The sequence below is a fragment of the Haliotis rubra genome, unplaced genomic scaffold (genome assembly GCF_003918875.1).
Source record: "Haliotis rubra isolate DU_JTF1 unplaced genomic scaffold, ASM391887v1 Scf134, whole genome shotgun sequence".
In the NCBI taxonomy this organism is placed as follows: domain Eukaryota; kingdom Metazoa; phylum Mollusca; class Gastropoda; order Lepetellida; family Haliotidae; genus Haliotis; species Haliotis rubra.
This window is the reverse complement of record NW_025765270.1, coordinates 360,812-371,592: the sequence shown is the minus strand read 5'-3', so window position 1 is coordinate 371,592 and position 10,781 is coordinate 360,812. Positions and strand designations below refer to the sequence as shown.

The 10,781-nt window shown below is 38.8% G+C and overlaps 1 protein-coding gene across 1 annotated transcript; it reads right to left on the bottom strand.

Moving 5' to 3' along the window:
* Nucleotides 1-732: 732 nt before the first annotated feature.
* LOC124267803 lies at nt 733-8,445 on the bottom strand. The gene has a single exon (XM_046702791.1). It carries the CDS (start codon nt 8,387-8,389, stop codon nt 7,280-7,282), a length of 1,110 nt encoding a protein of 369 aa, XP_046558747.1. The 5' UTR covers nt 8,390-8,445; the 3' UTR covers nt 733-7,279.
* Between the last annotated feature and the right edge of the window lie 2,336 nt (nt 8,446-10,781).

Below are 10,781 nucleotides of genomic sequence, written 5' to 3'. Positions count from 1 at the left end.
TACCTGCCTGATATGCTACACATTTAGCGTGTTGAATTAGAGCTGCTCTGGTTGGACTACTGCACTACACCTGATACTATTCTACTACAATAGAGTTAATAAAGCTGGGAGCGGCATTAGTAAAGCTAGATCAGCTGACACTGAATCCATGCTGAGTTACACAGCAGTGAAGTCACCAGTGTGCCCTGGTTGTGCACCGACATTCACTCTGTTAGTATACCAACACCTTGTAAATATTTTTACATCCTTTGAGAAAAGTTTGAGATCAATTAGAATCTCTGACCCCCCAAACTCTGTAGATGAAACAAAGTCATTCATTGTGACAGATGCTGAGATGAGATCAATACTAATTTTGGACGCCATATTTGTTTTAGTACTTGGAATTGAAAGCATGACAAAATTAACTTCAATAAATGAATAAACTGGTGATTGAATGGGATTATAAACCATGATAAATGCATCAGTAACAACCCTATGCTCGATGGTGATGCAGTTGGCCTATGGATGGAAGCCATCTTGAAAAAAGAGCCAGCCATCTTGGATTTTTGCGTGGCTACCGCCCTTTTATGAAAGAGTGGTCCTATGAGAATGTATGTGCCAAGTTTTATGCTTACATGATTAAGTGAACTATTTTGGGTCATTTTTGCATTTATCTGCTCCACTACATACAGAACATGGAGAAATGTACTCAATATTGGAGACAAGAAGCACACAAAAATACAAAACCCAAACTTCAGTAAACAACATATTTATTCCATTACATTCTTTACAAAAAAATATGTGTCCTGAATCATGAGAATAACAGCCGAGGCTTCCTACACAATTCACCAAGCAAATGAAAATATTGCGTGAAATGGAATGATTATGTAGTTGTGATACAATTAGAGAGTTAAAATTATATATTTTCTGGAAGCAGTAAGGACCTTCAACACAGTTACAACTTGATATGACATGCTTCCATATTCCAATGAAAGTGTATAAAGTATCAAGCCAATCGCAAATTTGCAAATGTTCAATTAAAATCTGTTTATTTGAAAAGAATATTAGACTATATACTATATAATGCTGGTATTATTACTTTCAACATTTTTTGGCACCTACTGCCATTGAAAAGCATATTTGTTAATTCTAATAAAGATGGAGCTCTGAGTGACACTTCAAGTTGCATCACAAACACAAAAACTGGAGAGAAAAACAAAAGATATTAGAAAAAACATACTGTGCATATGAACATAACATTCACATATATATTATTATTTTTTTTTTTTAACATTCACATATATAGTGGGTGGATCTCAATTTAACAGCATTTATCAGAAGGGTTGAGTACTGTTCTAGAAACACCTTTCCTTCTGTTACAACAGGATCCTGAAACTGCTTCAATATCACAGCACTTAATTCAGTTTCCACAGATCAAAAATGGAAGTAAAACACGTTTCTCCTGCCTGGGCCCCATTTCACAAAGCTTGTAAGATCTCGTGATGATCTCGTAACGTTCCTCGTGGCATTAATACCTCCTACACTGTAACACTGACTTACGATAGTCGTAGCGCTAAGAGAGCTACGTGAAACGGGGTCCTGGTTACTATACAAGGGGCGATACGGGTATATCACCATATGTACCATATATACCATATGTACAACAAGCAAATGAATCATTATTGTCACATGATTAACAGGGATTATAGCATTCTGAGGGTTAAACAAATAATTTGAAAACATGATTTTTTATTCAGGGCCAAGAGTAAATATTTATACCTATTTGAGGTCAAGCATCTGAGGCATAATTCTTTCATTTACTTTGGAGATGAGCTTGGATTTTCAGGCAAAAATTAATTTGTTCAGGAAATACAAGGGGGAAAAATACTGTTCAATGAATATTTCGAACCAACAACAGTCTATTGCATAAGCCAATCTTATCGGTACTTCAGTGATATTATACCAGCCTTTAAAGCCCAGAGTCTGAACCAGACAATGCAGTGATTGATACAGGGAACAGTTCTACTGGGACATAATAACACAAGTCACTTAACTCCCTACCATCCATCCAGTGTAGGCCTATTGGGCCACTTCATACAACCAACATTGGTGTCTGGGCGCTTGTCCTCACCTGGAATCCCCACAGGAGTACATTGTATACCACAATTGTTTAAATTTAACAAAAATAACAAATGTATTCCAAGCTATACAAAATTCTGATTTAGGACAAAACGGAAGAACTTTTCAGTGAACCCATCTCTGAAAGTTTCCATGAATACACTCAGTTACTGATAATGTACACACACAGCCATCGTCTGGATGTCAGTATAAACGGCAGCATGCTCTACCACAACAAATCATTCACATTCCAGTAGGGTAGTTAACTCAATGATATATAGGCTTAAAAATGATGATTATAATAGTCTTAATATTGATGATATACTCCAAAACAGAGAGCGAGTTGAGTTAAACACTTCTCAATACATTACTACAGTCGCAGAACAGCAAATTGCAGACAATGATTAATCTCATTCATATATAGTCTCTAAAGGGATGACAAATGCAGAAACTGGTGAGTGAGTGAGTGAGTGAGTTGGGTTCAGTTCTTGATGATATATTATTTCAGTTATAAAACACATATTGCAATAATCATTTCTCTCACTGTCATAGTCTTGAAACTGATAACATGTGGAAACTGGTGAGTGAGTGAGTTGGGTTCAGTTCTTGATGAGATATTATTAGTCATATAACAACATATCGCATTTCTCTCACTGACATAGTCTTGAAACTGATAGCGTGGAAACTGGTGAGTGAGTGAGTGAGTTGGGTTCAGTTCTTGATGAGATATTATTAGTTATATAACAACATATTGCAATAATCATTTCTCTCACTGACATAGTCTTGAAACTGATAACATGTGGAAACTGGTGAGTGAGTGAGTGATTGAGTGAGTGAGTGAGTGAGTGAGTGAGTGAGTTGGGTTCAGTTCTTGAAGACATACTATTACAGTTATAAAACACATATTGCAATACTCATTTCTCTCACTGAAATACAGTCTTGGAACTGATAACATGTGGAAACTTATGAGCTGGGTTAAACACTTCCTGAAATATTATTATATTTTTTATAATTTATTATTTATCATTATATAGCAGCATGTCAAAGTAAGTGTGAGAAAGTGTAGACCTGGTTAGTGAAACTGGCAAGCATACCAATGATTACAATCAGCAAATCTTAGATTCAAACACACAATAAGCAGATACTGGCACACTAAGGGACCTAACTCTATACGGCAAATTGCAAGGCTGTTGACTTATCTATTGCTTTTGAAGACGTTAAGTGTCAAATACAGCTATCTAGTTTAGACTCATCATTTCATGTAGAGTGTATTCAGTAAACTGCATTTTGAAACAAAGGTGTTGAGAGAACTAACTACCTACCTATCATGTGTACAAGTGTTATTTCAGAGTTAAACAGTTGGTTCCAGCACTCAGCAAGCCAAAAGGAGAATATTTTTTTATTCTATCCAACCTTTTTAGCAAATTCTGAGGAAAAATTACACTGATACAAAATATATCAATAAAGTTTTTCTATATTGGTCCTTTGATTGGTCCTATTTTCTGTGCAATGTGTTACTTCACTAAACATCACTAGCATTGGATTTGTACTGATGTAGAACTAGGTTGAAACATGGGCCTCTAGGACAGACCCTACATAGACCCAGATAGATCCTAAACAGACCCAGATAGATCCTAAACAGATCCCATATAGATCCAAGTGTCAAATGAAAATATTAGTGTCTGCATTTTTGAAAATAAACATTTGGTTGTCATAGTAACATGCTGGAATGTATCTAGGATATTGCACTGATCTGATGTACAAACCTAAGCTCGTAAGCAAAATCAGAATACACAAAACATCACCGATTGCATACAAATCTTGCCATATGCTAACGTGAAAATAACTAAGTCAATCAGAATACACTGACTGAAAGGATATAAGATATTTTACACATTCATTAAATGTACCTTCTCTACAACTAATAACCTCTGACAAGCTAGGACAGGAACATAACACCCATTTCCTCTACTGACTGAAATTTTCTTCTTTCCAAACACCTGGGTGTAGATTCACCATTTGAAATCTTATACAGATACTGTTTTAATTATTTTATGCAGCATTTTAATTTCTTAACAAAGCACACCTGCGAATTTTCACTTCTGTTTGCTAGCTCATGATTACAGCATTGTGCTGAGGATAATTAACAATATGTTGCCATTCCTGACTGACTAGAAGCATTTGCAGACTATGATTCTGAACCAGTTCTCAATGCTTTAACTTTGCTACAAATGGAACTGAATAAAACTGACAGAAAATGGAAACATAACAAACAGGTTGAAGCAAATAAAGCACGACCTGCTTTAACTACCAGTCAATCAGAGGGATTGTTGCACCGATAAACCTTACTGAAAGTTTCAGTGAGCTGGGTTTGACGCTGTTTCAACAGTTTTCCAGACATATCACAACTTCTCAGCTGAACGTTGGAGGAAAGTCAACTGATGCAGGTCTCAGTTACTACATGAATATCTACAAATCTAATAACAGAATCTGGGTAAACCAGGTTTGGACCCCACAATCACAGGCTCCTGCTGGCCCAAGGGGTGCAACTCTGTACAACAAATCATGGCACTACATATGATTGGTCCATCCATGGCTCCCCTTCATCTAAGCACATCCACTAGACAATATAATCAGTTTAAAGTCGTCAATGGAAATTACATATTTTTACAGTGTTAGTAGTGGTATTAAGACAATAAACAAATACAAACAAGCTTTTTTAAAATAAGGTTTAAATTCAAGGACAATTTATTCAACACTTTAATTATTTTTTTCTACTAAATCCCTATCAACCATCTTTCATGTTCACATACATTTGTAAAAAATCTGCAAAACAATGAAAATTCATTTAAAACTTAGTATTTTTTAGATATCCATAACATCTTAAACACACTGCAATGCCACAGTTGCTGTAAACACACAGGTCAGTTGCTCTAAGTATAAACTAGAATCATTTTATAGTTAACATGTCAAAATGGAAAGCTCTCTAATTTCTTTAAGTTTTTACTAATGTGAAACAAACTAATTTTCGGCTAAATTTGCATGTAACCATGGTAACAGCATATCAAGGTAAACATTACTACAAGCTGATTCATCTAATACATTCAGTCAGCTGTCTGGTAAACTCTTTCTTAAAGAGCAAATCTGTACTGACAAAAGCAAATATAAATGAATGATATGATTGCATATTTGTTAATAACAGACTGTCGTTTCAAGTTGGTCAGCCTGAAAGAGCAGTGTCACAAATTCACTTATAGTTGCTGAACGTCACTGAAAGTTGCTGAAAGTCACCAAAAATTGCTGAAAAAGTCAACATTTAAGTAGCCATTGATCCCCAGAGTACACTCGCTACACGGTCCCCCTAATGAAAGTGTGATAACAAATATGTGGTACAAAGAATTATGTATATGTATATTCATAATATAATAGAATATTTATATATTTAGTATAAACACATAAAATCATAATCTACAATAAATTAGAAACATGATATGTACAAACGTCCTATACAAGACTATACAACAAGCACCATTATTGGATAATTAGTACAACATTACCGGGATCATGATCATTTGACCAGGACTACATGAAATTATCCAGATCAATTCACAAAGCAAATTGTGAAAGAAATATGTGCAACTATTCAAGAATTTGATGCACAATTAAGTTACACTTCATTGTTTAAGCAAGCAATAGTACGAGAGTGAACATGTTTTTTTTCCGCCACTTTTAGCAATATTGCCCGAGGATGACAAGCTCCTTACGTTGAAACTAATGGAAATCAAACCAGTTTTTAGTGTGAGTATCTAACACTGTACCCACTACCCTACCCAACCAACCTTAACACATGAGTGAATGAGTGAGTGAGTTTAGTTTTACGCTGCTTTCCGCAACATTCCAGCAATATCACGGCAGGGGAAACCAGAAATGGGCTCCACACATTGTACCCACCTTAACACATGAGGGACAAAGGTTGGCATTGGTTACAACTTTTCGTAACTGGTGACGAAGATAGACTGAGTGTTAAGGCTTGGTGTTGGGACTGGGTTTGTGACGTGATGACTCCACAGCATTGCTGCAGCCTGTCAGTCACCGATTCCTCAATTATTCAAAAGCTGCTGCGATACACCTGGAACATTGCTGTGGTATACAACAGCAAGCAAACATCGCTGTTGCTGTGATATGGTCAAACTACTGACATGAAACCAGTTGCTACCATATGTGTACACACAACCTTGCACTCACGGCCAGTGTTATCTACCCCGGGCGGTGGGGTAGCCTAACGGTTAAAGCCTCAGCTTGTCATGCTGAAGACCCAGGTTTGATTCTAAACATGGGTACAATGTGTGAAGCCCATTTCTGGTGTCCCACACCATGATATAGCAGGAATATTGCTAAACGCGGCGTAAAACCAAACTCAGTCAATCGGTGAGTCAATAATAACACCGAACCTGTGGTACTTTCTTCACACACGTCATCCAAACATAGAAGGAAAATAGAAAACTGGATGTCTTAAATAAAATTCATGAGAATAAACTGAACTATTTTTACATGTAATCACCAACATTTATCACATCTTTTCAACACTACTGAGAGATATACAGTGTATTCAAAATTACATTTGAAAGTAAATTCTTCAAATAATATTAACAAGAATAATCTAACATATAACTCTTAACCAGAATAGGTAATCATTTCTCATCACACACATTGCCAGTATAGAATGATTTACAAGCATAACAACAGCACTGGTAACCTTGGTAACAAAGCATAACAACAGCACTGGTAACCATGGTAACATGTATAAATGTGAAAGACTTTTCTGTACAATGTAAATAGTAAATAACAACAATCACTGATTTGTTTTCATTAGTCTGTTCTGGATGTTGTGGCGACAAAATATTTCATCACATTTCATATGAAAATGCTTTGAGAATTCACAGAATTCACACTAAATCCAGAACATTTTACAAAGCAATGACAGAAATCAACAACAACAGAGACTGATATGTTCTCACTTATGTCTGATGATAGAATAGTTTTAAATGGAAATTCATTACACATATTTGACGCGATTGTTCAGTTTACAATGTCAGCACATCAGCAAATTTTCAAAAATAATGTTTATCTGCTATCCGTGATCCATTCAATGTGCCATTTCATGACAATGGAACAAGTAGAGCTATAACTTGTAAATCCATAACAACAGACTTGCATCCTCGGATGTCCTCTGTTTGGTCTTTTTGTTCCAGTCGACGTATCCATCCCCGCCTGCCACAACGATCACAGCATTGCATGGACTCTTCCTCATTGTCGCCGTCCTGTGTGTCTGGGCAGATCCCCCACGATGCAGTGTCCCGTGCCGACTGCGCACAGACCTACTCGTTGCTCTCAGCCTCACCCCAGACCCCCATTTAACAGTCTGACCATCCTTCCGTGCTGACAAAGCATTTTCTGGTGATCCTAAGTCACTAGGAAGCTCTTCAAACGAGGAGGTCGCATCTTGGAAACTATCATCCTCACTCTCTTTATCAATGTCATCGTCAGTCTCCATCAAATTCTCGTACAACATGCGGACCTCATCTTCTTCTTCCTCCGCTAACTCAGAGTCAGAACTTTCAAAGTTTCGTTTTGCAATCTTGTTTGCGAGTTCACTCCTGAATGAGAGTGTTTTTGATTTCAGTCTTGGTTTCTCCCTCTTGAAACTTTCACTGTCTTTATCACTTTTCCTCCGCTTAGCACTCTGAGCTGTCTTGGCACTCTTTGACTGATCAGTAGTACTAGATGAATCCACTTCAGCGATTGGTTGAAGGACAGGATTTGATTCTGTGTCGGTCTGACCAACTACTGTGTTATTTCCACCAGTCACTGAGAGCTCATCAATTTCTGCCTGCCAAGCCTCAGTATGGGACTTTCCATCAGGGGACATAACTCCATCTATTCCACTGTCACTAACAGGGGAGGTAATCTCTTCACTTTTGTTTTTATTCAAGGTTAACTTATCATTGAGACTGGGGCGCTTTGGCCGAAGTGATGACCACAAGGAGCTGCTACGGTTCAGTTCAGCGACACTGCTAGAGTAGTAAATTGGAATCAGAAACTTGACTGGTCCCCGATGAGAATGGTGTGATATTTTGGGCCGCCCACTGGCCAGTGGGACACCATCCTTCAAGCGAGGTAGAGGTAGGGTGAGAACAAAGCCGTGATTGGTCCCAATCCAAAGCAGTCCCTTGCTGGCTGACAAACTGGTGATGAAACAGCTGCTGTATCCGTCCGGCTGGTCGTCAGTCATCACCTTGCTCTTCCTCTCTGGAGAAACAAACACACGTTATAGTAGCGGGGAGCAACAGGTTGATACCAGCAGCTGAACACAGCGTCTCGGGTAAGGATGTAGATGATGGATAGAGGAGTAGATGTATGGATAGATGGTAGATTAGATGGAAGGATGGTAGATTAGATGGAAGGATGGTAGATTAGATGGATAGACTGACTGACTGAGTTTGGTTTTACATCGCTTTTAGCAATATTCCAGCAACATCACGGCGGGGGACACCAGAAATGGGCTTCACACATTGTACCCATGTGGGGATTCGAACCCGGGTCTTCGGCGTGACGAGCCAACGCTTTAACCATTAGGCTACCCCAACGCCCCAAGATGGATAGATGGTAGATTAGATGGACAGATTGTAGAATAGATGGACAGATGGTAGAATAGATGGATGGATGGATAGATGGCAGATTAGATGGAAGGATGGTAGTATAGATGGATGGATAGATGGTAGATTAGATGGAAGGATGATAGAATAGATGGATGGATAGATGGTAGATCAGATGGAAGGATGGTAGATTAGATGGATGGATGGTAGATTAGATGGAAGGATTGGTAGAAATAGATGGATAGATTGTAGAATCAGATGGATGGATGGTAGATCAGATGGAAATGGATGGTAGAATTAGATGGAAGGATGGTAGATTTGATGGATGGATGGTAGATAGATGGATGGATAGATGGATAGAGTGGATGGAATAGATGGTAGATTAGATGGAAGGATTGTAGAATGATGGATGGAGGATAAATGGTAGATTAGATGGAAGGATGGTAGAATAGATGGAAGGATGGTAGATTAGATGGAAGGATGGTAGAATAGATGGATAGATCAGATGGAATAGATGGATAGATGGTAGATTAGATGGAAGGATGGTAGAATAGATGGTAGATTAGATGGAAGGATGGTAGAATCAAATGGAAGGATGGTAGATGGACAGAATCAGATGGAAGGACAGAATCAGGATGGACAGAATCAGACGGAATGGATCAGGAGATGAGACAGGATCAGATGGAATGGAATGTAGAATCAGATCAGACAGAGATCAGATGGATGGATGGACGATAGATGGAATGACAGAGCAGATATGGACAGATGGTAGATGGAGGATGAGATGGATAGATGGAATGATAGATCAGAATCAGACGGACAGAGGATCGACGATCAGATTGATGGAATGAGAGTAGATGGACGGATGGACAGACAGACGGATGGATCAGATGGACAGAGTAGGAGAATCAGATGGATAGGATCATGACAGTTGATAGATGGACAGACAGGATGGTGAGGAATGACAGAATCAGATGGACGGATGAATCAGATGGACAAACTGAATGGATGGACAGAGCAGACGGACGGACAAACGGACACAGAGTAGAGTAGAAAGGACAGATAGTGAGCAGGATCAGATGGATGGAGAGATATGGACACACAGAGGATGTACAAGGTGGAGTAAGAATACGAGAACAGACAACGCAGATGGAGGGACGGACCAGACCATAGGAAGGATAGACCAGCAGGAGCAGGATGGACAAATGGACAGGTGAGTAGACAGTGAGTAGGAATGGATGGATGGTGGAGGAATAGATGGATGGTGAGTAGATGGACACAGAGTACAGAGTGGGTAAACAGGACCCAGGAACACACTAATGGACCAACAATCCCAGTGGAAGAGACCGACCCAGGAACTGAAGGACATGGCCAACTGAAGCCATGGAACTGGACCATCCCTGATCCCCACGACAAGACAAGCACACATTGCCGAAGACCCACCCGGATCTTCAATGGTAGAGTAGAGAGAAGATGATGGTAGAATAGGATGGATGGATGGTAGAGTAAATTAATAGATTTGGTAGAGAGGATGATCGATGGTAGAGTAGGGAAGATGATGGTGGAATAGGATGGATTGATGGTAGAGTAGATGGATGGATGGTAGAGCACATCATGGATGGCAGAGAGATGATGGATGGTAGAGTGGATGATGGTAGAGTAGATGCATGTGGTAGAGCAGAATAGATGGATGGTAAAGTAAACAAATGAATGGTGGAATGTTAGAATAAATGGATGATGAGTAGATAATGGTAGTAGAGGAAATCGAATGGATGGTGGAGAGAATAGAATGGTAGAGCACATGATGGATGGGAGAGTAAATGGATGGTTGATAGAATAGGATGAATGGTAGAGAATCATCGATGTAGAGCAGAATAGATGATGGTAAATAGATGGATGGATGATAGAGCAGATGGATGTATGGTAGTATAGGATGGGTGGTAGAATGGATTAGAGCAGATAAGAGTAGATGATGGATGGTAAAAGTAAAATGAATGGATGGTACAGTAGAATAGATGGATGGTAGAG

What these genes read in the sequence shown, in the direction of transcription:
- LOC124267803 (XM_046702791.1), bottom strand. Translation starts at nt 8,389, where the DNA reads ATGACTGACGACCAGCCGGACGGATACAGCAGCTGTTTCATCACCAGT.